This window comes from Syngnathus leptorhynchus, chromosome 5, assembly GCF_054491065.1.
Source record: "Syngnathus leptorhynchus isolate UIUO chromosome 5, UIUO_Slep, whole genome shotgun sequence".
NCBI lineage: Eukaryota > Metazoa > Chordata > Actinopteri > Syngnathiformes > Syngnathidae > Syngnathus > Syngnathus leptorhynchus.
The window spans coordinates 10,683,982-10,711,439 of NC_141199.1; the positions used below are offsets into that span (position 1 = coordinate 10,683,982).

The following is a 27,458-nucleotide window of genomic DNA, read 5'->3' on the forward strand; positions in this document are numbered from 1 at the left end:
TCCTCGGGACCAGAGCATCTTTCCGTCATGGCGTTTGTTTGGATGAAATCCTTTGCTAACCTCCCGATCCTTTATGTTTTCTTTCTTATGATGCTGTATTTGCCGTCTGGAGGAGGACAGAAGAAAAAGGAGGTAAGGTTTTACCTCCGGAATGTATTTCATTAAGAGAATATTGTCTTGTCTCTCGATCATGTAGGTTGAATCTGCTGGTGGTCCGTCAAGCAGACGTTGACAGCAAGGAGCAATGATCCTGAATTATTGATTGACTATTTTAGTGCGTCTTGTTTGAATAATCTCATCTCTACTTGAAAATTACTTGTTACAGTGTTGCATAGAAAGGTTTCTGTAGCGCTCCCCACATGATTTCCATTCAATCGTGGGCCACTGCGAGCAAGATGCTTTGATCAATAATGTGCATGTATGCTTCTCATATTGCAGAAAAGCACTGCTCAAGAAGCATATTCCCACGGGCACAGTAAATTGAGATTTATTGACAATGGCTTTAATGAAACATTTATAAAACTGATAAAACAGAACATTTGTGTACACTGGCTTCTTTGTGCTGACTTGTGGGGATTGATTATTTCAAAGATTAGTTGATGTATGTGAAACCAGCATGAACAGATGGCTTGTTCTAATACAATTCCAGCAATAGAAGTATTGCGACAATTATACATCAACATTTATTTGAAGGTTAATACCAGGGATCTGAGATAGTGGTATTAAAACATATACAGTAGACCATATGGAAATACTTTGTAGGCAGCTCCTCATGGTTTATATACACTGTATCTTAACATAATTAATTTCTGGGTTTTGTGCATATCTATCCATTGATTCACTATACCGCTTGTCTCCACGCCACGAGGGTCGTGGGCGTGCTGGAGCCTATCCCAGCAGTCATTGGGCAGTCGGCGGGGGACACCCTGAACCGGTTGCCAGCCAATCACAGGGCACACAGAGATGAACAACCATCCACACTCGCACTCTCACCTAGGGGCAATTTGGAATGCTCAATCGGCCTACCAAGCATGTTTTTGGGATGTGGGACGGAACCGCAGTGCCCGAGAAAACCCACGCGGGTTACTCGAAGAAAATGCGAACTCCACACAGGGAGAGCCGGAGGTGGAATCAAACCCGCACCCTCTTAACGGACGTGCTAACCAGTGCGGTTTCGGACACAGCATAGTGTGTAATTTTTTTTCCATACACCCATTAAACTGCTTGCTATTTGCAGGTAACTAATGTTGTGATGTATGTATGGGTCAAATGGGTACTTGAGTGATTCAGCTACCTTGTAAGAATCGGGGCGCACTTTATGCGCACACCATCTCCACATTTGGGGTTCGGCAGCATGTCTACTTCCGGTTAACTACATACCAATCTGTAAAAGTCTGCTGGAATGACATCAAGTTATCGTTTTACCTTTCTAATTGATCCAGTTAAACAAGTGTCTGCAAAGTAATCAACTCACCAAACCAAATTGGAATTGGATTGTGAGGATAAAGTGGTCCGGATGATGGACATAATGGATGGAAGTACCAGTTTTTGGAAATGATGGTATCACGTTATTTTTGCCACTAAAATTCACAATACGGTGCTGATACCAGTACTTGGTGCGAAACTAGTTGTTTATTAATTTATTTATTTTTTTCCTACTACCAAGTTTGAGCAAGTGTTTTCCAACATGTCCTGCTCACCTTCTCCTAGATCATTTATTGCCATTCAATGAAATTGGCAGTCAAACAGAAAGGCAGTCCGGGGACTTTTCCCCAGGAGCACACGATTTAGTGCATTGAAAGTTCATCATATTTCATCAGAAAAAGTGCCGAGAAACACGATGGGCTGCCCACTTCTCTCTCTATTTCTCCCATAAGAACCCCTTCTTAACTTACAGTTATTGCCGTTAAGATGTTTGCACTATTCAGCGAAAAAACTATTCTCTGGAAACTATTACCCTTATCCCTTGTAATGACCACGCGTCACTAACGAAATGTAAATATTTTCGGCATTATAAAACAATTTCATAACTGTGGAGCCTCGGTTTTCGAACACAATCCGTTCCAGAAGGCTGTTCGAGAAGTGAATCGTTCGAATTCTGAATCATGTTTTCCCATTACAAATAATGGAAAAACTTTTTAATCCGTTCCAAGCAAAAAGAAGAAAAAAAGTCATTTTTTCATTTGCGCATTTTTGTCTGATGGCGCAACTGTACCGCGCTGGTCGCATTATTGTGACAGAGCCGTCGCTGAAATTTAGAAAATATTTTTATAAAGTCCTGATGTACTTTCCAAAATTTAAGTGGACCCCAGTGCGCAGGAAGTTTAATTTTGTCCGATCTCGCAACTGCAGCGCATCGCCGAACGCGCAACCTTAGCGCGTCACCGAGCGCGCAACTGCACCGCGCTGGTCGCATTATTGTGACAGAGCCGTCGCTGAAATTTTGAAAATATTTCTGAAGTCCTGATGTACTTTCCAAAATTTATGTGGACCTCAGTGCTCAGAGAGCTTCATTTGGTCCGATCGCGCAACTGCAGCGCGCCGCGCGCTCACTGTCGCATTGCTTAAGGAGCATCTTTGTGTTTTAGGATGGCTTTTACTGCTCCCACTTGATTAGAGTCGATGCAATCCTAAGAGTAACGAGAATGTAATAACGAACGGAGTCAGTTGACATGAGGGTCCTCTCAGCTCATTTTGCAAGGTTCGACAACCAAATTTCTTCCGACATCCGAAGCAAAAAAATCTCGAATTTTTTGTTCGAATATCGAATTGTTCGAGAACCGGGACGTTCGAAAACCGAGGCTCCACTGTATTTTCGAACGTTTGTGTTCCAACGGTAAGTCCATCATGGGCATTATTGTACTGCTCCATTCATCAAACTGTAATTGTTTCGACAACATTGCATTCAACGTCACTGCAGCATTGTGTCAGCACCTTTCTTCTGAATTAACTTTGCATATAAATAGAAAACTGTTGAAGTTTCCAAATAGAATGGAGTACATAAGCTCGGTATTGACAGAACACTTTGTGTACATGCATAATTGAATGGACAAATTAACAAAGTCAACAACATTTAAGATGGGGAACCTTGAACAAACAAATATGCAATGATTAGGTTCTGTTAAAAAAGCATTCTTTTAAGAGATTGAGTCATTAACCACAGAGGCAGGTTTATTTATTCCATAGCATTTCTAAATATTTCTGTCTGTCTGTTTGTCTGTCTATACGTGACCCCCCCCCCCCCACACACACACACACACAATAATGTACATACAAAAAAGTTTCCAATTATCGTATTGGTTTGTAGAAGCAGAAACTTATCGGTATCTGTGGTTAAAAGAAAAAAAAGGCGGTTATTGTGCATCCTTAGTATTTATGGGTAATAGCTGAAGTAACAATTGAGTCCGAAGGTTTGAGGCGAGGGTTCGGCATTGAGATTCTGGCAGACAGTCGAAAAGAAATGAAACCAATTTTTGCAAAGGAACTTAGGGCAGCAGCGGTAGACCCTTGCCATCTCTAAATCCTGTTATATACCCCTCAGGAAAGGGAGGAAATAGTCATGGAGAGCAAAGAATATTTATAGCCCTTCAACACTTGCTCGTTCATCACTTCAGCTTTGCTAGATATAATATCTGGCTTGTGTTGTGCTTCTGTCTTAAGGCTGACTACTGCACAAATAAAGAACCAATGTAAGCACTTCCTATATTGAGGCATCTGGAGTCAGCAAGGGGCAAAGAGAGGACAAAATGTCCAAGGCAGATGCAAGTGGAATTATAGTGGATATCTTGAGACTTGTATATTTATTTATAAAGCGACAGTTTGCAAAGTACTGTTCCTGATTTTGCTTCCAGGGACCAATACAATCGTTAAAATAAAGCCGTAATTAACTACAGAGTAAGGTTTTTCTTTTCAGGTCATAGGCCGAGTTACCTGCTGAGTTTAGATTGTGGCTGAGAAATCTATGACACTGTGCAAGCACTATTGACTTTTGGTTTCATCTCAGACCTGGACATAATCAAGTGTTTTATTTGCCTGTTATGTTGGTAGCATGTAGGTTTTTTGTTATAGCATTCATAGTTTGTGATATTAACAGAAAATAATAATTGTTTCTTGTTGCTCTGAGAAAACCCTGAAACATCCAAAATTAATTCTATGTTGAATATGCTTTTATTGACAGACTGACAAAGGTGAAAACCAATAATCAAAACAACAGTACTCTAAGTTGCGACACAAATGTCTTCAATAGAGGGAGCTTAATAATATATATAAAGTGCATATAATATATATTTAATGGAGACACTTTTTGGGGTATATAATTGATGTTACCATTGTCTGAATTCTGAAGTTCAAATCACATAGTGTAGCCATAATACATGTTCCTAGTAGGATAAATTGAATAATGATGAATGCACTGCTTTTACATGTGACATAAAACAGAATTTCGATATTAAGGCACATCCCTGTGGCTGAATCACGCTTCTTTTTGGTGCTGATTATTTAATGGGGATAGAATGAGTCTTTGAGTGTAGTACCCACCTATAAATGATGTGAAATTGTGCATTTCCCAAAATGTCAAACATATCTAGCAAATATATTCAAAAGTATCCTGAAATGATAACTCATTATATCAGATCTGATTTGTTGGAATTGTTCTAATAGACTTTTGGCAGTAGAAGGGTCCTCGAGTCTGTGTGGTTGTGTTATCCCACCGTTCTTAACAAAGAAGAGGCGCAATCAGTTGGTTCTTGGGTCGTGTATTGTTGAGAATTAGCGACCTAGTGGTAATTAAATTTACTGTGCCAGTAGATTCTGCCCAAACTGTATTGTTGGTCTGGTAATAGTAATTTTCCTTTCTTTTTTTAGACTTACAGCATAGTTGCATGCAGTTGAGCTTTTAGTCTTTGAGTTTTAACATCGTCTTCTAGATATTCCTCACGTCAACATCCCTCGGTTATGTCCCTGATCTACTTATGCTTCCGCCGTCAGTCATGCTTTATATTTTAATGTATTTTCCTTTTGGTGAATTTTACCTCTCCATGTGATAAGAGTAGCTCGATGATTTCTTTTCTAATTAAATATTGTCCATCAAAAACTTTTTTTTTTCAGTTCATTGTTAGAAAACGAATGTGTGTGAATGCTAAAAGACAATAATTAATTGAAATCCCAAGGTGTATGTATAAAATACAATTGTTTTTTTCCTGTTTGCCTGTCTGAGCATCGCTCAGTGGATTTAAACCCAATCAAAGAGGAACATGGGAGCAGTTTGGGGGTACTTTGTCAGCTCAACAATGTTAGCAGCCTCGCACCTCTCCTATTCCCCGTTTCCTTGTTTTCGGCTAAAAGTCTTTGCAAGCTGAGCTTCTGCCGCCCCCGCTTTAAAATTCATTTTAGAGACAAGGCAGAGACTGTGATTTTGCTGGGTAGGAAACTTGAATCGTGGTTCCGTGGATTTGCGGGTGCTGTTGTGAATGTTCACTTATCACCTGCACTTCAGCAGCAGTTGCTTATTGCACAAAGAGGGAGGACAGAATATCCTTTCGTGACTTTCCTCTCTTTCTTCTTCTGCCTCAGTTTCTGTTTGCCTGTTGTGAAATGGGTCTCTCAATATTTTGCTCTCCCAGTCCTCTCTTATGCATGCAGTTCTCAGTCAGTCGGTTGATTCTCTCCATCCCTATCTGCTCATGAAAATAAATGTGTACGTTTCAAGTGTTCAACAGATAAATATTGCATCTTCTCCCTTCATTACGTCACTTTAGTGGCAATCCAAGCCAAACGATAGTTAAAAAGTGCTTCTGATTCAGCCATGATTTGTTTGGATGATCGCACTCATTAGGTGTAGTTTTGTGAATTATTGATGCAGTAGTAGTTGTTCTCTAGTGACGGATGGCCTTCAAGTCACTTTACTCCTATGTTCTTCCTCTTTCTCCTCCCATGACATCATTTGCCCAGTTTGAGTTGTTAGTCTAAACTAGTCTAGTCTAAATACTCTGATTCACGTTGCCTTTGTAAACAGAAACATTCAGCCCCGAGAGAATCAACCTCTCCGTGTTATATGAGCCCTAAGCAACTGTGATGTCATTTTCAGTCAACAGAAAGTGACAATATGGCCGGCTGAGATGGATAAAATCTGATGGATTTGCGGTTTAGTTTATACTCCACAAACTCAGTATTATTCAGAATACCACGTTAAACATCAAGTAGATCAACTTTCAAATACTGTATAAGACGATTATTATTTATTAGTGAGTATAGTAATTGGCTACTGATCATTGTAGGTTAATTTCCAAGTTCTTGATCAGCATATGTTGGTCATGAACCCTCATTCTGAGCAGCCTGCAGTCAATTAGAGACCATCTTGTGTGTATCGGTAATGTCTCAGATCGGGACTCTGTATCGGCTGATACTCAAGTGACTCCGACTCGGATGCACACAAATGTCTTGCGATGACCTAACCTCATACTGTTGTTACAAATGCTAAGAACTGACTGATATTTCAATTGCCACTACTAATAAAGACAAGGTTGTTTTAAAAATTCGAGCCGAATTTAAAATAAAGTTTGTACTTGTCATGATAAGTATATAGCATAGTCATAAAGCAATAGAAAAACACAGATAATACGAGTGATAAAAAGGGTATGAATAAACTATGACGAGCCCAGCAGCTGTGACATCCTCAGCATCCCTTTACTCACTTTTATGGGCTGCTCGTGGCTTCTCTCCTGCATGAGCAACTGCTGCCCTCTCCTCTTTCTTTTTCTGAGGGAAACATAAAAAATACACCCGAGCAGTCAGTCCTCCTGGTGGGTTTGTACCAAATAGATGCAAACGGCTTTTTGTCGGCCACCTGTGGTGCGGCAGCCTCTGCTATACAAGTAAACTCCAATTTGTGTCATGCTGCCAAGAAAAGAAAAAAATTATATTGGCACCATTTTAATTTAAAAAAAAATGATGTTTTTATGTTGTACAAACTTCTATTTAAAGTTCTGTGATAATGTTAAAAACGACTCGGGTTGCAGATTTCTATTTTTTTATTTTGTATGAAAAATAATGCTTTATTTGCAAGTCAACTGGTATCCCCTAAAGGTTATTGTATTCTTTAGTTGTATATATCAGCTCTGATGTCTTTTCTGCCCAGTTCCTCATGCGAGTTTGCCAAGATAAACATCTTGAAGGCCATTCACTAGTTTGACCAAACTCACACTGTTAGCCATTCCACTTTGTGATCAGTCATGAAACTTGTGAATTATTCTTGACCTACAAAAGAATAACACAGTTCTTTCAGACACTTTATCTTTTGCTATCACTTCTGCTGGCCTCAACACTTTTGCATTCTCATTCTTCACCCCTCACTTTGCAGCCTTGTCCCCCAGGCTTTTGCTCCCCCTCCTTTTTCCCCTCCCGCTTGTTGTCCCCACCTCCCAACCCCTTCTTCCAAAGGGAGACAAGTGTCAAGCGTTTCTATATCGCCGATATGAGCGGGTGTGATTTCCTATTGTGCACTATATGTCGCGCGTGCATGCGTGCGTTCGTGCGTGTATGTGTGTTAATGAAAACAGGAGAGTGTGTGTGTGTGTGTGTGTGTGTGTGTGTGTGTGTGTGTGTGTGTGTGTGTGTGTGTGTGTGTGTGTGTGTGTGTCTGGCTTTTGGCTGATAAGGCGTCACATTCTTATCCTCCCAGACAGCCTTGCGTTGCTGTGACACTTCAAACTGAACACATCTTCCAAAACTTTCACTCAGCTTCACATGATCAAAATACATAACTACACATTTACACGCACTGCTCGTATATGACAGTCACACACAGTGCTGACTATGTTTCATTCAAAGGTTTAAATGGTTCCCTTACTGTAATTCTGCGTCAATAAAGTTTTGCCGGGTATCCATGTTGCCTGTCACCATAATCTGGACAGCGATATTTATTTAGGGAATGTCATGAAATTATGTCCTGATTTTAAACTTAATTTGATGCAGTCATTGTCACCATGGTAACCCTGATACATATACAATACAATCTAGACTCTAAATTACACCATATAACACACACAGCAATGCAATAATCGTTTCCCTTTGTTTGTTGCAGCTCTCTAATAAACTGCCATTTCTGACATTCCTCCCAACTATAAAAAAGTATTGAAATAAAATTGAGGGGAAAAAATATATGAATCTGTAGGTACCGAACTGCAAGCATGCATGTTCACTGTATTTTAAACTTGTGAAGATCAGGCTTTTCACTTTGAATCATTCAGAAATAACATTTTCTTGACACTATACAAATTCTTCAAATAATATCAGAAAAGACTTTAATGTCTGAACTGCAGACATCACTGAAATAAACAAGAAGCAAGAAGAAAGACTCTTTCAACCATGCTTGACAGATCATGTCTCTAATGAGGAGTTTGATTGCGGATGATCATTGCACTCCTCATTTCAACGGAGCAACTGGTGGCCACACCCACTCCCAGCTGTTCCCATTGCTGACCAGCCAATTAGTCTTGGCGCAGCACGACGGAGAATCTGATCAAGCTCTCTCGCTCGCTCTCTATCACTAAAGTACTTAACCAAGGCAAACTTGGCTTTCACCATTGTTGCAAGTTACCATAGCCTCTTAAACTGTCTTTTAGAGTATTCCTAAGGGGAGGTTTTTATCCCCCCCCACACAGATAATAAAAAGGGACGTTCTCGCCAGCAGCTTTTCTTGAGTGACGTTATTGCCGGCTCATTCTAAAAGAGCTTTCGCTCTTTAGTCGGTGTGGTGGCCCATTCATGTCTAACTGCCTCATCAAGCTAAGGTCGCAATAAAACATTGGCTGATGTGGCTTCAAGTCATTATATCAGACCTTTTATCGCTTGTCTTTGTTTTAACATGTTCCAAATGCCAAATCCATAGAGGTAGATTTAACCCAGCAATGGATGTCTTAATTCCCTCATTTACGGTCATTTTTGCACTTTACCGACCATGAAAAAGTACTTAAATTTGCATTTCGGCTCTAGTTTTTCCATCACAAATTGCTTGCCATTAACAGATTTGACACGTCACTCACTGTTGGTTTAAGTACAGTTCATGCGATTCAGTGAAAGGTTTAGGTTTTGTAAAAGGTTTTACTGACCACATGTACAGTGAAAGTCACAGCACAAAGTGAGAAAAGATGTCAATCTTTGGATTTAATAAATTGAGCTATCATTGGCAGCAGTAAACCCAACCAATTGTTTTCTGTAGTTGTAAATCAAACCTCTTCAAGGGTCAAGAAGACTCAAAGACAAATCCACTTTACAGAACTGTTTTCGTATAGCAATACTCTTGGGGTGTACGATGTGAATCATTCTCTTGAGGTCACGTCACAACATCTCACTCAGGTTTAGATCAAGACCCTGACTGGGCCATTCCAGGACCATTTTTTTCTGTTGAAGCTATTCAGTTGTTGATTTAGTGCACACACTCACACTCACAGTTTTAAGATAGTGATCGCTTGATAGTTGAAGACCCAACCGGCCCGTGCGTACAGTATTGTTTCACAACAGTAATAAACTGTACTTATAATTCCTGTCGCTGAAATGTATAAGCTACCACTCCATTGCCAAAATGCACTGAGCGGGTTCGTACGGCATAGCGTCACTGAATAGAGGCTGAATAAGGAAACCGTCTCACATGTGCACACGCCGTCCTTTTTAAAATACCAGTAGAAGTATTAAGACACTGATATTTATTTATTTATTTATCTATTTACATGAGAAGGATTTAACCGGATGACGTGTGTCACAGGCTTACGCATTAGTGCGGTGGACTGTTCTGAACTGGAGCGCTTTGGCTGATTATTATTTTATATTTATCTGCAGTACCAGTATTTAGACCTTATCATATTAGTTTTGCCAACCAAAATGATATGAGTACTGGTACTTGGTGCAAGACTACTTTACATTGAGATTTGATAGATTGAAAACATCCCATTTTCTCACGTGTAGTATTAGATGATCATATGCAAATGGAATATTTTAATCAGTCTAAAATTTAAGCCATTTAAACAGCTTAAAGTTTGTTAATTAAACACTCTTCTTTCTTTAATTTGATATTGGGTAGATTTAGATGGATGTGCTTCTTTTGCTGCTGTTGTAGTGTGGCTTAATGAAATCATCAGACCACCCATAGTTGACCCATGCTGCTTGAATTATTAAATAGAATGCAAAATATGTTTATATTGTTTGTGTTATGCCATTGAATGCCTACTATGTAGAAGATATCATGGTAAACATACAAAAATAACACATCATTAATTGCTATATTCTTATATGTAAATTTTATTACTGCCTGGAAATGTTCAAAATATTCCTTGTTAACTATAACTTTAAGAAACTTATAATCAGATCTGTGAAAATCCTTGAAGGAATTTGTTTATATAGACGTGGCTACCTTCTATTATACAGAATAATTACATTTTTACATGTGGACAATTTTTTATGAGTTTGATTTGTGGCTTTTGTTGACATATGCAATAATAAAAATGCTAATAGAAAACAGCAATCCATAGTCTGGCTTGTCAAATCAGCTGGCCTTGCAAACTGAACCTTGTTTTTGTGGATTTATTTTAAAACCATCTGTTTTGATTTCTTTTTATAAACCAAACCTTAAATGTATTTCTTTATTTTATTCTGCTTTTTTGTTGGGTTTATAATTAGGTTTTCTTCCTTTGTTGATGTCTGCCTATACATAGTTTTTTTTTATGATCTTCCTTTTTCATCCACTCATATCTCTTCCTAAATAGTCTTCAAACCATGCAATGAAAGCTAAGTCTATTTGACTGAGCACACATCCGATAGTGAAAGAGTACCGCTGACAGAAACCCAGCTGCATTAATATGTGGCTGCAAAATGGAAAAAAAAGAAAAGAAAATAGACAAAATCATCCCACCCGAGGTTGATGGGCAGAATGGCGTATGGACAAAGGCAGTAGAAAAATGCTTTGATTCGAAATATTTGTTATTTACCAGCTAGGATGACAAATCTCCTCCCATCACTGACAGCTCGTGTTATTTCTGGAAATGACAGCTTGTGGGAAGGCAAACTTGAAGCTAAAAAGATGAAGTTTTGTAAGTAATTCAATAGAGTTGAAAAATGGAAACAATAACACACAGAGACAAACTGACAAGAAAATGGAATTGGCGTAATATCTCCATATCGGGACCCAAATTAAGGCAAATGACCTTTGTTGGCATGAATGTACAATACAATGTAATGTTAAATAAACACCTATTAGAAGATAATATAAAGGATCTGAAAATCACGTGAAAAATCATGAATGTATTTATAGATTTAAAAAACATGGGAAAAATCACACATTATATGAGGATTTAAGAAACATCGCGGATTGTGTAAAGAGTTTTGAACAAACCTTTATAACCACTATAACTACTACCAAGTCGGTATCATCCTGTCCTGCATTTAACTCACTCACCATTCTCTTCACTCCTAAGTTCTTTTTTTCTTTGTAAATATTTTTTTCACGTGAGAAAGGCAGAATACACGATACTTGATATTTGTAGTCTTTCTTGTTGTAATTCTGAATGTGTTTGTGTGCGCACACTTGCAAGTGTGTAAGGGGGGTGGGGGGGAGATAAGTATTTTGTCTGGTGTTACACTGAGCCAATTTTGAGTAATCCCTCTTTTGAATGGGAAAATTGGTGGAAACCATATTGGAACCCAATGGCCAAAGCTGAGATGCATTCACTTACAATAAAAGCAGTTTCAGAGCACAGCGAGCCAAGGAATGAACAAATGCTGTTGGGTTTTCATTCGGGAGGTGCACAGAACAAGCTTATGATTTTTAGAAAAATCAAATGGTGCCCCTGTTCAGTGATTCAGCTATCACAGAACGATATCTTAAACCATCCCAAATAGAGTAATGAACAGAAAGTAGGAATTTAAAAAAGCTAAAACCGGTGACAGCATGAACCACAACAGAACTTCACTTGACCTGGTATCTTTTAATGTGTAGGCTTACCACTGTCAATAATTGATTAATTGTAGATCAGAATAGCGATACCATCCCAACATTGTATTGGATGAATTAAAAAAGTTAAAAAAAGGCTATGTTGTCAAAATGTAAAGAAAATAGTCTAATTTTTCAGAGTCTTTCTCTGAGCTTTTTTTTGTTTTGCCTGTGATGCAAATGTTCCTGACAAAACATCCAGAATGTTCCTGAGAAATGATGTAAAGGGCATCTCTGCGCATCCAATGTCCAGTGTAACAATCTACAATCATTTTTCATTTCTAATCTTAGCCACAAACCTAATGTTTCGTTTCTTCCCCTTTATTTCCAGAACCTCCTGTCTGAAAAGGTGGACCAGATGATGGAGTGGTCCTCTCGTCGCTCTGTTGTACGAATGAACGGTGACAAGTTCCGTCGTTTTGTCAAAGCCCCGCCCAGGAACTACTCTGTCATCGTCATGTTTACGGCATTGCAGCCTCAAAGGCAGTGTTCTGTCTGTCGGTACGTGTACCTACACACAAAGCTCAAGCTGGCATCAGAGGCACATGCTTGCGTTCTGGCACTACTTACAGTCGGCACCATTCATCCATCTTTCTGTCAGTTGAATGACTTGCGTCAGTCAACCCTGAAGGACTCGGGATATTAGACAGGAGATGCTTTGCTGAAGCGTGGCACAATATTAGACAATAATAATAGGGAATGCTTTCACTGGTGTTTGTCTGTTTAGAAGATTCGCCCAAAAGTTACATTCAGATTAGCCTGGGAATGTATCTCATTCAAAAGTATTATGAGCCATAATTGTGGAAATCTTTGGAATTACCCGATTTTTAAGTAGCAAAGAGAGGGCGGTACTTAATTGTTGTTGATTGCATGAATTCATTCCGTGATAAATGCTTTGAGACGGTGAGAAATATAGTAAGCTCAATATTTGATGTCTTGTAGATAGTTTAGACACTCTGAATGAACCAGTGGACAATTCCCTTACTGAAATAGACTGCCAGCGAGCGAGATGTATGCGGAAGACGGACTAAATGATAAAATCTTGGCCTCTAGTACAGATTTAGACTTTACCGACCAATCACGATAATGATGGTTGATAATGTCATCGTCTAGCTCAATGTGACAGTGGCTTCAAGCACCGATAGCATAGACTAGTGGGAGATGGTTAAGAAAAATTGCCAGATCAATGATTTGAACTTGGTTTGACTTCATACTTGGAAAGTGAGCAAAAATGTTATTTGCAAGCTGGGGCGCATGACAGTGCCTGCAAAGGAAATAGTAGGTGATCGTTGCATCTTTTATCACACTTGACATTCAAGAACATTGTAACTAGAGGAATTTGTGCAGTAACGGTATCTTCAATCTACAGTAATATGCGAGCTAGTAAAGAGGATACTTAGTTTTCCAACTATGTCTGCAGTTTATGTATATATTTGCTTGTGTCTGGGTTTGTCCTCATTATGGTTGTTTGTCACACCTAAATGTTCTAGACAAGCAAATGAGGAGTACCAGGTCCTAGCAAACTCATGGCGCTACTCATCTGCTTTCTCAAACAAGCTTTTCTTCACCGTAGTGGACTATGATGAAGGAGCAGATGTTTTCCAACAGGTTTGTATTGTACATGTCCTTGCATTCTACAATTGCTACGTATATTGTTTGGCAAAATGCATACAGTACACTCCACACATTGAATTTGTCCTTGTGTTCAAACCATCCAAGGCTCTTGACACATTAAATGTATTATTATTATTATTTTGTTACTGATGACTTACCAAGATCAGGAAAACCAATTACCCTGCTTGGGTGCAACCCCGACTGCAAACAAACCCAACTTACTGCCAGCGACGTGGATCAATTTGGTTGTACAAGTACCAACGGGCTTGCATCAGGGACTCTCGTAACTCATATTTCCGGAGCGCACCCAGAGGACACCCTGAGGGACATGAACACCTTCCCCATGTCTTCAAATGCAGTTTTTGTTTTGTTTTGTAATGGCTTGGTCCATGCTCACAGTCATTAAAAATGACCGACACAGTTTTTAGGACATCATTTAAAATATAATCATGAATTAATGCAAATGAGGCCATTTTGCCTAGATTAATTATAGATACATTATCAGCAAAGCAATAAGTGAAGAAATGAAGACAAAGTGAAGCTTTTGGAGCTTCTCATGTTATGCGGCAGACTGTTTGTCATGCTGAAGACCTGCTTTGGTGCAACAGGTCCTGGAGGCATTGAAGGCATCAAAGCGATGATCAAATCAGAAGATTATTGCCGCATCTTGGAGCAAAATGTGTGAGCCAGTGTCTTATAAACAGATCTTAGGATGAATAGAAAACCACCCAGCAGCATAAAAACATAGAAAAAAGAAGCAATGAGTAACTAAGTATTGAAATCCTTTGGAGAGGTAACACTTTCTATTGGAAAAAAAAAAGACTTCTGAACACTTTAATTAGCTTCAACAGAGTAATTGTTTGATGTAGCTAGCAGACATGCAGAAAGATTCTAGACTTTTTCCTTTGCTTTGTAGTTCTTTCTATTTTGTTTAATCAATATATAAATTTGATGTAATTATGTCTGCAGTTAAATGGTTATAATGATGATGCTGCAGCAATAAATAAATAGAATCAGTTAATTACATGTTTTGTTCACTATGCTTGATTTTAATATTTGCAGGAATTGTGGAGATGCAATCACACACAATTTGCATAATGTAAATCTTAATACTTTGATTATTGATTTTCTGTTTTCATTTCTAGCTGAACATGAACAGCGCGCCAACATTTATGCATTTTCCAGCAAAGGGAAAGCCGAAAAGAGCAGACACATTTGACCTACAGAGGATTGGCTTTGCTTCAGAGCAGCTGGCCAAGTGGATTGCAGACCGCACAGATGTCCAGGTATGTTACACACATGAGGAGTGCTTAGGAGCGCAGCGAAGGAACTCATTTCACTGCTAAATAGATGTTTTGAGGAGTTGATAAGACATAACCAAAGTGTCCTCATATAGTAGTTTTGCTTTTTGTACAGCTGGAGTAAAACAATTGCTTTATGTCCTTCTCTCTAGATCCGTGTCTTCCGTCCTCCTAATTATTCAGGGACCATTGCTTTGGCTCTGTTAGTCTCTCTTGTTGGAGGTCTACTATACCTGAGAAGAAACAACTTGGAATTCATCTACAACAAAACCGGATGGGCCATGGCAGCACTGGTATGGACAACAGCTCTCACTACTTAAAATTGATCAAATGTTGTTTTTTTAATAGTGTTTCTTTTCTCTCCCATTTTGACTCTCAGTGTGTTGTTTTTGCAATGACTTCTGGTCAGATGTGGAATCACATCAGAGGTCCTCCCTATGCTCACAAAAACCCACAGAATGGACAAGTGGTAAGTGTTCCATATTGCTCGCAGACATCCACTTGCACAAAAATACACACAAAAAATGATACACTCCTATCAGTACCTTTTCTTTCCTGTGATCCTATCTGGCAGCCCTCTTGAGTAAAACTGCACTTGGTAGTGTTACCACCTGCTAGCAGGTCAGCACTGAGCCAGCATGCTCATGTGAGTCTGTTCTTCTGCTAGTATGAGCAGTTACTTTGACTTTAGAGACAGGTCAGAGTCATCTTGTACAAAGCCTGTGAGTCATGTCTTTTTGCCACAGGAGCTCTTTTTTGCTGCATGTTATTTTTCCTTTCAGTTTTCTGTCTTTTACTGGACAGGTCGCGTGAAGGTTATTTTCAAATATTTGAAGAAAAAAAAATCTAAATGGTGTCATTAAGACTGTCATCAAAAAATCAGATAGAGGCCATGCCGCATACGAGCAATACAAATCTTTTCTGGGTAGCTGAAAAAGATGTTGCTTGAATAGCATCCTTTGTAACTCCAAAGTCTTTATGTACTTTTCAGCATTAGTAGTCCCTTCACTGATGTGCGAAAGTTAAGGACAGAGTTTGACTGACAAAAGCGAAAACTTGCAAATTGCAGGGGTCACTCAAAAACGGATTAAAATTGCCTATTATAATAGTTTAAACCATAAATACAGTATACGACATAACTATGATCTCAAAATACTTGGAGGTAGTACCAGGAGAGGTTCCACCAATAGAGACAAATAGGTGAGTACACAAATACTGAACAGCAAATATACAAGAGTCTGCTGAAGTGAAATGATAACTATGCATACAATCAATTCTTCTGCAATTCCAGTCACATAGAGTACAAGCTAAGCTTCAACGATTCACTTTCTCGGGAGCGTCCAAGACGAAAATGCCTCACCCAAACATTCAGCCAAAATAGCAACAGATATTGCTTTTGTAGCTCTTGTGCAAATGGCCTTCATAATTTTATTTATGATCATTTTCCACCTTTCTTCTAAGCTATCCTGATATCTCACTTTCTCTTCATTCTCGCAGTCACCGGTTCGCACCTGCCAGACAATATTAAAAAGATATCTCTCTTCTCACTCCTATTTTTGTGTTACTTCCTTTTACATTCCTGTCTAATCTTCCACTTCCCTCCCCATTTGCATCAGCTTCCTCAGCCAGTGTAATCAGGGGTGTCAAACTCATTTTCGTCGCGGGCCACTTTGTAGTCACAGCTTCCCTCAGAGGGCCGTCATGGCAGTGAAACCAAATAAATCTTTAATCGTGTCAGCATATTATAGCATAGATTACAAATAGATGGATTACTAGTTCTGAAACCAAGGGTAATAGTTTGTTTAGATCTTGTCCAAGTTACTGTTTAAAGGGTAACAAAAAATATGGCAAAATCTCAACAAAATTAGTTATTACACGAAACAATTCATGTCATGAAAGACACAATTTACTTTTGCGGGTCAAATAAAATGATTGGGCCAGATCAGGCACCCGGCCTTGAGTTTGACACCTGTTGTGTAATTTTTAGGTATCCTTTATTGAAAGGATTGTTGAAGTCATAAATAGTAATTGTGGGCAGATATAGTGTAATTTGCCTGACGTTCAACACTGTGCAGGCAGAAAGATGCTGCCTAGTTTCTCTCACATGCACACAAACACACAGGCAGGATGAGACATGAAACATAATTGTAGATAGAGTGGCACACCTACAAACAAATAAGCTGTGCGTGATCCAATGGAATGAATGAAAAGGCGAGAAGCAAAATCAGTCACATTTGCAAGAATGCATGGAGCATGGGTTTTCTAATTAAGCAGTACCAAATAGACAATATAGATGCATCCTTTTAAATATTCAAGTCCGCCTTTCTGGCTTCCTATCATCAACCACTTCTTTGTTTACACACTATTAGCTGAGGACATTATTACCATATTTCCAACTGATTTCACATGATGGGGTAAACCATTTCTGCAATTGTTAATGTGTCACAGAAAAGCAGTTTTTTTCATTCCAAACAAACATCAAAACACTTTTATTGCCTTCTGAATAGTAGACTTCTAGCTTGTGGAAGGACACCACTGTGTTTTTATGTTAGCCAGCATGGGCAGTAAGCTATTTGTGTGCGTGCGGGCATTATTACTGTTTGTATTAATAACTTCTATGAAGAATGATTGTTTAGCATTTCTCACTTCTTGGTTGTAGATGTGATGTGTCTTTGTATATGTCGTAATGAATGTGGACTTTGGTTTTGCATCACTGCACTCTTTTTGCCCACGTTCTTGCTCTCTTCTTCTTCTTCTTTTTTTTTAAGCTTTAACCAGCGGGGTATTAGAATATTAGTCCAAGGTGACTTTTTCCTGACTGCCAAAACTTTGTTCTTAATTGGGATGATGGAATCCATTACAGTTAGAAATTCAGAACTCAGGTCACTAAGGTCATCAACAGAAGCTGCAGGCTTGGTGACAGTGGAAAAGCCCAAGTGAATAATGTACAGGTGTTTTTATCGATAACGCTTTTCTAATTACCTCGACTCCACTTTTGTTCAAATTAGCATCGGCTGATGTTTTGAATAAAACACAGTAGTGATCAGATAGGGAAATATCAGGCACCACTACCTTCGAAATATGAAAACCTTTGGAAATAATTGTATCCAATATATGCCCCTGTTTATGCATTGAATCTGTGACATCTTGAGAAAGCTCAAAATTGTCCGGGAGATTCAAGAGTTGTATCTCTAGTATTTTCCATCTTTCAGATTGTCAGTATGAAAGTTAAAAATGACCCACTAACACTGCACACCCTCCTCCAGGTTCAGCTCTGCCGACGTTTTATTTTCCCCTTTTGCTGTCTGAGTGCCTTCTGACCTTTTGCAAACGAAACAGACTCACACACACATCCACATTCACCAAACACACGATCGTCTCGAAAGGGAGGAATGTGGCTATTTGAAAAGGTTACATGGCCTCCGGCTATTAACGGCCAACACTGTTGTGGTTTGGATTAAGAGGAAAGCAGTAAACATAAACACACAGCACACTTAATGCCCACTATGTACCGTTTCTTGGTATTTATCTTGCTGCCTGTGACATGAGATACAGCAAATATAAATTACAACTTACTACAATGCACCTGTTCTTAGCCTTTAAAAGTATAGCCTTTAAAATGGGGTGTACATCTCGCTGCATGTGTTGATAAATTTTGTACATATTACACGCTTGCTTTGCACAGACCCCTAATTTGCTTCACTGTCTGACAAATGGGCTGTTCAGTTCTCATAAAAGCACGGTATCTTTATGTCCATGTATTCAAATGAATGAGTAATGCTAGGCAATCACATTGTAGTAGATGATGGTTTTTTTTCCTTGCGTTAGAGACAACAACAAAAAAACATATTGCATCAAGTACATGCCAAGGAGAGAACAAACATCTTAGTGAATTAGTATACTGAAACAAGTTTCAAAAGGTTGTAGCCTCTATCAACTTACATGGTTAGTTTTTCACTAAATATATAATTGTGCAAAATTAACGAGTTATTGAGACAAAGTTTTCTATGATTTCATTAAACTGCAGGTGAATTTTTGACTGTTGTATACAGCTATGCTAGGCTTTCATTGTCATGTACTCAATTTTACAATATTGATTGTAATATATAAAAGTCTTTTCCATTGCATTTTTGTCTGTGATATTGCAAAATCCCATTTATGTCGTTCACATTTTTGGGGACGATGTCAAGGCTTTTTTAAGAGTGTTCATATTTTATTCTTATTAACAACAACAAAAAAACTAATCCATCACAATAATTGGGTCTGTAGAAGGTTAACAATTTACGAGATGTCACCGGTTTTACAGTTGATATTGAAAGGAATTACTTCACATTATGCCTTTACATCAACACGTCAGATGAGATGCGTTTTAAATACATAGATACATACATCATTTGTTAAACCGACCAAGTTATGGAATGTACCACAAGCCCAACACACACACACACACACACACACACACACACACACACACACTCCAGTCTGCTAATGTTATGCGTTTCTGTTTTTCCACTTCAAGTGCAATTTTCTTTTTTGTTTTACAGTTCAAAGCTTTCTTTTACAGTGACAAGTTTTCTCTAAACAGTCCTATTCAGAAGCACATGCATTTATCTACTAGTTTTTATTATACAGTGGACACGTATGAATACAAAGGCTGAAACACACATTCAGCATTGCACACTAATGAATAGAATTCCCGCATTCTAATCCATCAGATTAATTGGAAGTGCCTGGCCATGGATTGAGGAATTTTTCATTCCAAGCACCGCTCTTCCTTTAAGGCTCTATATGCACTTGTTTACTTGTTTGTATGAAACATCGGTAGCAAAGATTCATAATAAAATCATCATATGTAAATCTTCCCCGACTCCCAACTCAAGGTATTTCTTAGCTTGTTTTTTGTTTTTCATATCTACTTGATTTTATTTATTCAAGTCACGTAAATGCATTTCATTGAATTACGGTTGGCATGGTAAAGAATGAATTGACGCGTTAACTAGTGTTTATCCCTCATGGTTTAAAATGTAATTCTAGCATATTTTTTATTTTATTCATCAATTCTTGATAGCGGTTAAATTTAGGGTGATGCAAGTGTGTCGCAGTGCACCAAAAAGTCAAATATGTCTATGCGATGCTGTCTTGTCATGCAATTCACAGGAATTCCCTCCCACTCCCAGTAAATTTAAGAGATAAGGTATTTTTGTGTATTTGAAGTGACTGCACTATATAAGGCCTGTCTGGTTGCACATACTGGAGAAGCCTAATAATGGCTGTGAGAATTGTAAACTGCAGTTTTCATTTGACATTTTGTGACAAGAGACTTGCATTGTTTAGTTGAACTCATGTTTATTTGAGGAGTAAAAGTTCTTTAACGTTACAAATGATTGAAAATGACATTGTTTGGGTCAGGATACATTTAGATTTGTGGCTCAGCAGTTGGCTTTTTTTTTTCCTAGAAACTTTGCTGTTACTGCCAAAGAAGTTTCTTCTCAGCACTCTCATTATATTAAGAAAACTAATTATCTTTACCCATTACAGAACATATCATTCCATTAAAACAATTTAATCGCAACACCGCGCCTTATTAATAGAAGAATCAAACAGCATCTTCCAAACCTCTTGTCGTGCTACCAGAAACAACCTTTTGTTCTTGTGCAAATAAGAATTGCTTTGTTGGCTGCAGAGTAAGAAAAGCATTTTGATAACAATTCAAAAGCCCCGTTTTGTACAAGACAACACTGTCTGCAGGAAAGACAATAGTATCAGCTTTAGGCCTGAGCCTTTGTCGTTTTTATGTCCGCTTTCAAGTGAAAACATTCTTAATTTCCCTCCAGTGAAGCAAGAAATATCTGACTACCCTTCTACTCCTTTTTGTCATCTCTCCATTCTCACCCATGTCTGATAGGAAAAGAAATAAACACCAAGGCAGTCAAGTGGAGAAACGGACGTTAGATGTGCTGTAAACCAGGGTGCTAATAATCTGTAGAGGCTTAAAGGACTATCAGACCTCCATTCAACCGTTTTCTCATTTCCAAGGACTACTCCTTGGTCCGTCTTTCTGCTTTTCCCTCATCACGTATGAATTGACAGCAATGAAGTTAGGATGAATCCTCATATGTGTTTTGTAGCTCTTTATGAAGCAAGTAACAAATAACATGGCCTTGGATGTACGCCAATGTTATTTTTTTAGTCAGGGGTCGCCCCGGTGAGTTCCTCGCATGGTACGCTTAGCACAGTATTTATGGCAGATTTTGCGGTGTCACCCAGCTTTTTCTCATTTGATCAAAGTTTTTACAACATGAAGGTCAGTCAGTGCATTGGCAATATAACAACGATTGCAGATTTGAATTTACAGAACAGATTGGAATACATGTGAGGTTCTTATGAGGGCACTTCAGCAGCACACAACAGTCAGTAGGTGGCAAGGTCTTGAATGTGATACATATTTAAGTGTTCCTGTAGGTCTCCATTCAACTCTGCCCACTCAGAAAAATAAATTCACCTTTTTACACCTACGCAGTACAAGCATGAAATCTTTATGATTCACAAACATACCCAATGCTTGCACTCCCTGTGTTGAATATATACATTACTGTATATTATATACACTTTCCACTGTGTTTAATTTCATTTGATTATTGTGATAGAAGTCACGAGGTGGCATAAAACTGGAACATTTGAGGTTTTTATGTTTATTTAGTCCTGCTATGAATCAAGAATCTAGCCTTTAACAAATGTGAGTTCATGTGTATTTTTTTAACCTTGCTATCACTTTAACTGTCTTTGAATTTCAGAGTTACATTCATGGCAGCAGTCAGGCTCAGTTTGTGGCAGAGTCTCACATCATCCTTCTCCTGAGTATCCTTTCGCCAATATGTTTGTCTGTATACATCTAGAATGCAGCAAATTGCAAATCAATTAAACAACCTGTGCGGTCTACGAGAGCTCATTTACTCAGCAAATGTATTTGATTCTCCACGCTGTGTTTCTTTCTTAATTTGCTAGCACACAGCCCATCGTTTTATTTCAGAAACAACAGCCAAATACTGTCAGTTATATTTGTTTACTCCGAATGAAAGCTTAGCCATCAGATTGTTCACTCCTTAGGGGGGCCACCTCCTCTGCCACTGTGCACGAAGACAGCCTCTAACCTCTGTGTTTCATTTGTTCTAAATTCTCTATGAAAAAATGTGGTTGTTTTCTTGTTTGAAGTAAAACCTCTGTTGGCGTTTGACTACTCGCTTCTGTTTTTGCACTGTTGTATACTTGCACTTTGCGCCACTGCATGTGTGTGGCCATTGTGGTTGTCTTCATAGCAAATAACCAGCTCAAGGTCGCACCTGCTGCAGCGCTACATTTGCTTGCCTCTGCTCATCTGCCTTATTTTGTCTCTGTTTATTGCCTTACCAACTCAATTGAAATGATCACAAAGGCCAAACACACACAGGCGTCTTCTTATCAGAAGGATTTGGCATGTGTGTGTGTGTGTGTTTTTTTGTATATAGAGCATTATCTTTTTTTTCAAAGGTTTCTGCATGCTCGAAATTGCACTCACGCCGGTGTTGCTGCACTGTATGTCCAATTTAATAGTTACTAAATTTGTGATCCACTACTATATTTTCACGAGAGCACTTTTCATGTACTGTATGAAGAATTTGGAATATTAGAATATATATTTTTTAAATTCCACTAACCATTATATACTTTCAGGTTCGGGCTTTTGTACTGGATTATCTGTCAGTGTTATTGTGTGTTTATTGAGCAGGACCTGTTTCTGTTCTGCTAAGCATTACTCTGTAGGGTTTCACCAGTTTTTCTTGGGGTAGTATACAAGACTTGAGTGTATGGTTTCCTTGACAACCATTCACTAGATGCTGCCATCACCATGGGGATGGTGCTGCTCAATGAAGCTGCTACTTCCAAGGGAGATGTCGGCAAAAGGAGAAGTAAGTAAAGCCTACCGTTACTGATTTTTTTTTTTTTTTTTTGTGTCCTTGACAAGTAATGTGTGGCAAGGCTAAGGAAAAGTGGAAACAGGATAAGCAATAAGTTGTTAACCTCACAAGCAATTTTTCCTTCATAAAATATTGGAGATGTTCAAACTCTCTTAAAAGGGGGAAAATCTGCAGACTATGACATTCTTTTGTCTGTTACTTGTTAGGGTACTTGTTTTGTCACACCAGGTTGATGAGCAGATGAAAATGCTTCATCAACCACTCTAAACTAAACTAAATCCAACAACTGTCCTCTGAGATCCCTCTTAGTTTTCTGCTCACTAGCTTATGTGTTCCTACTTATTATCATATAGTTATGTATTATGATGTGCCCTGAAATGTACATCTTTTCCATGTCAGATATATTGCTTCCATGCAACTGCAAGTGTAATGTCTTATTTTGTGGAGCCAATCAATGACATGATTCATCAGTCTGCAAATTAAAGACATTACAGTCGATCTCAAGATTTGTATAAAATCCAAAATATTGGCAACACCAATCCAGCCAATCAGATTGCTATAAAGTCTAGTGACGAATTGTCCAACCTTGTACATGAAAGCCATCAATTTAAGCATTCCACTAAGCCATTTTTGATTAAAGACCACATGAAAGCCTGCTTGAATCTTTTTTTTTTTTCTCAAAAAGGCACCAAAGCTATTCTCCAATCCAGAGAAGCAAGATGAAAGAAAAATCTAAATTATTTGACTTCAATTCTGATGCTATTTAATGAGAGGCACTCAGAGTAATCTCATTATAATTATTTGTGAAAGTTGCAGCACACAACAAGGATACTTTAAAGATAGAAGAAAAATATAAATCCTGAAAGAAACATTTTACTGTGATATTCAGAGTCACAGGCTTTACACAAAACTAGAAAGGTTTGAAGGCATAGGAAAACAGATATAAACTGCCAAGAAGAATGAACGAGTCTTCCAAAATAAATAAAGTTTATAAAATATTATCTAAATGGACTTGGAGTTGCTTGCATTTCTACCAACTATGCTAAAAACAAAAAAAAATGAAGTAAAATCTTGCAAATACCACCTGCTGATAATGCTGATCAACTGTAGATTACATTAGATATTTCTAAATTTAGAAATAATTTCACATTTCTTTAAATTATATTTTAGTTTTGTAGTGGTTCACATTTTATATGAGATCAATCCAATACAAGACCCAATCAATTAACAAAATTGCAGGTCTAGCTATACAAAGATACTCCACATAGATGACAAGTGAAATTATTTGACACAATTTACGCATGCATAATATGCACCAAAGAAAAACATTCACACTCATTCCATTTTCATTGTAATTTCTATCCTTCTCAAACTCCCATTTGCCCTGTAATGTAGGAAAACTCATCTGGTCGAGAAAATATTGTACACGTCAATCGAAAATACTTTCTTCCATTGACCTTGGCTTTATTGAGCTCTATTGTGTGGTTAAAAACCAAAATGTGCTGTTTGTTACAAAGATGAATCATGTAGACAGCATTAACACATCTTGCACATCATTTTAAAGTAACAATGCAATGACAAACATCATCCCGCTGAGGCATCTTGTGTCTCTATTGTAGAAGAGTTCATTATATTTATCTTCTTAATAAGATGACTTTGTTTGTATTCGCTGGCCCATGCTTCGGAAATAAATTACATTTGTCTGTGCCCTTATATTCTGATTTTAATTAACATATGTAAGTAATGAGTCACTGTTGGGATTGCTGAAAGATGACCAGCAGTATCCCTCCAGGTTTCCATGTTGGTGCTTAATCCAAATGTAATTGTTTTCACCCCTATAGTTATTTTCTTTGCTTGACGCAGCAGCTAACCCACAATTATGGATCAGAACTCAAAGAACCACACACTTTGTAGTTGTTTAACAAACCGGAAACATGTAATTATTCATGAAAATAGTACAGCAAATATTTGATAGATACTGTACAAGAACTTGCAAACTAGCAAATAATTCAGGGTTTTTCTCTCTGAATTTGAACAATTTATGTTGTTGGTGATAAAGAAAATGCAAGTGTTGCTTTCAGGATTACTGGATTAAAAAGAATGTATTTCCTTGCCTAAATATGTTGGACAAGCTAATGCTTGTGCTTTTTTGCATAATAATGACCACCAAGGACATGAGAAGGTAAACAAGAAGATGATGGGCAAGAGGTCAGGACATGAAGATTGAGAAATTCTATCGTTATGTATGAAACTTGGACATTTTATTAAACAATGTCCTGATGTCTAGTTCAGCTATATCTTGGTGTCAGAGTCCTCTCAAATTATAGCAATCTTTGAATGTCTGCTTCTTATCTGTTGCAGTTATCTGCTTGGTTGGACTCGGACTGGTGGTGTTTTTCTTCAGCTTCCTGCTTTCCATTTTCAGGTCCAAGTATCACGGATACCCTTACAGGTAACTGCAGTCACCAATCTGTTTTATGGATCTGTCATTTTATCAAGCTTGGGGTAGTGTGCCGTTAGCCCAAATTAAAATAGCATGCATAAATCAATGACATTGCGACTACTACATTGTTCAATTTGATTAAAAACCTTGCCAAAGCAGGGTCCTCAACTACACATTTTAAAGCCAAGGCCTTTTCTCTAGAGACCAGCTTTAACTCTGTTTGTGACATTTTGTTGTACACATAAAGTTCCCTTCTGAACATAAGTGCATGCATTAAAAAATAAGAATGGCACTTTGCTGTACTAGAGGTCAACACTGTATGACAAACCAAATACAGGCCACTGAAAGCATACAAAGGCAAACACTAAAACTCATTCCAGGACAGATGAATAACATTCAAGTGCACTTGAATCCTCTTGATACATGTAGCTTTAAAAACTACCACAAGTCTTTCTTCCAGCTCCCCTTTTAGTCTAATGACTGTTACCAGGTGGAATAAATGCACTGAGGGAAGCTTAGCTATGGCTTGTAAGAGAGATGTTTTGAGCCAATAAGTCTTAAATTATTGTGCTGTTAGGAAAAGTGCTACCAGTTAGAGTGCTTTTCTGTTGCCGAGTATCATCAGATTTGTTCATGATCAGATGTGCATTTGCTACTCTTCGCCTTTGTGTTGTGACAGATTCAACTAGTTTTCATTGAAGAATACGAATCATAACAATACAAAAAAATCACTATATTCTGCGATACATTTTCAACCAATATTAAGCCTGACATACTAAAGTTTTTTTATTTTAAGGGGGAAAAAACAGGGGAGGCTTATTAATTTGTCTATATTTCCTGAATTTAATTATTTCAATGCCATTTGACAGTTAAGTATTCACTATTCAGTTTATTTTTGTCAGTAATATGCACTTATTTCTCCTTCTCGCTCTCTGTTTATGCCCGTCTTATGGAACAAACCCTCCCCCTTGTTTTTCAGTTTCCTCATTAAGTGAAAGAAGGAGCTGTAAGTCAGTGAATGACCAAAAGGGTAGGTGAGAGAAGTCGACAAGATACTTGAAGAGGCGGGCACAGCCTAGCTATTGAATCTTCAGTTTGTGTTATGCTTTTAAGTTATTTAAATCATAATATCTGTAACCTAATAAATAGTAGTCACATTGTTTTTGTTGTTGTCATAGTGGTTGTTGTTGTTGTTATCATCTCTACTAGCTGAATAGATAAAGCCCTTCCTTACAATGGGAAATAAAGGCATTTGTCACAACTCTATCTTTGTCATTTCTTATCATTTCTGCCAGCAATCAACTGATGCATTCAACTTGTCATATACTCCGATGCAGCAATATTTCACTTTTGTCTCCACATCATATCTAAACTTTTAATATCGGCCCTTACTTTTCTGTCGGAGTCAAAACACAACCCATTTTAAGAAGCTGTTTTGCAAGTTTTTCTCAACCTGCAGTTGTCCTGAAATCTTCATGCTTTGTTCATGTTGTGATTACAAAAAAAAAGAACAATGAACAGCCACTTTTAATTTAATCTCTGAATTATTCCTACAGCCACTCAGAAATCTACATTGATTTGCATTGCACATAAATGTGTTCATAACTTTTCTGCAAGTGGATTTATTTTACTTTTAACTGACTAAAACCCTTGAGGCATACAGAAAAACACGCATGAACTGAAACATTGAGTGGGTTGTGTGGAGCATTGAAACCATTTATGTAACTTGTTGTGAGTGGGCAAGAATAACAGTGGCGTGACGAATAGACTATTTTTGTCAATTGTAATAAAAATATCCACGATTGTTCCATTTAGGCCCCAAATCATTTGGACCTTTACAACATGTAAATTGAGTGTTAAGAATTCATTTGATGTGAGAACTCTGGGGCGGTTATCATTGTTCCATTTTTTTTTTTTTTTTGTCCTTTCTAATGACAAGAAAATAAATGAAGTGAAATGGCATCTACAATGGTGACTATCAGTTGGAGCAAAATCAGTGTATTAGTCAACAGTTATATACCAAAAAGGTCATTCATTTATACCTACTGCGTACCAAAAGTCTGTAATTAGCGTTCTCTTAATCGTCGGAAGTAGTGTATGTTTGGCAAGCTTAAAACTTCAATATTTTACATACAGTATGAGTTACTAATGTTGATGATTAAGTA

At 38.0% G+C, this 27,458-nt stretch overlaps 1 protein-coding gene across 1 annotated transcript; it reads left to right on the forward strand.

Moving 5' to 3' along the window:
* On the forward strand, nucleotides 1-26,546 carry tusc3 (tumor suppressor candidate 3). Its single transcript, XM_085912002.1, has 10 exons — nucleotides 1-132; nucleotides 12,312-12,481; nucleotides 13,471-13,588; nucleotides 14,740-14,880; nucleotides 15,048-15,188; nucleotides 15,275-15,364; nucleotides 21,690-21,753; nucleotides 22,767-22,841; nucleotides 25,212-25,302; nucleotides 26,273-26,546. Exons 1-10 carry the CDS (start codon nucleotides 28-30, stop codon nucleotides 26,286-26,288), a joined length of 1,011 nt encoding a protein of 336 aa, XP_085768128.1. The 5' UTR covers nucleotides 1-27; the 3' UTR covers nucleotides 26,289-26,546.
* Nucleotides 26,547-27,458: the final 912 nt, after the last annotated feature.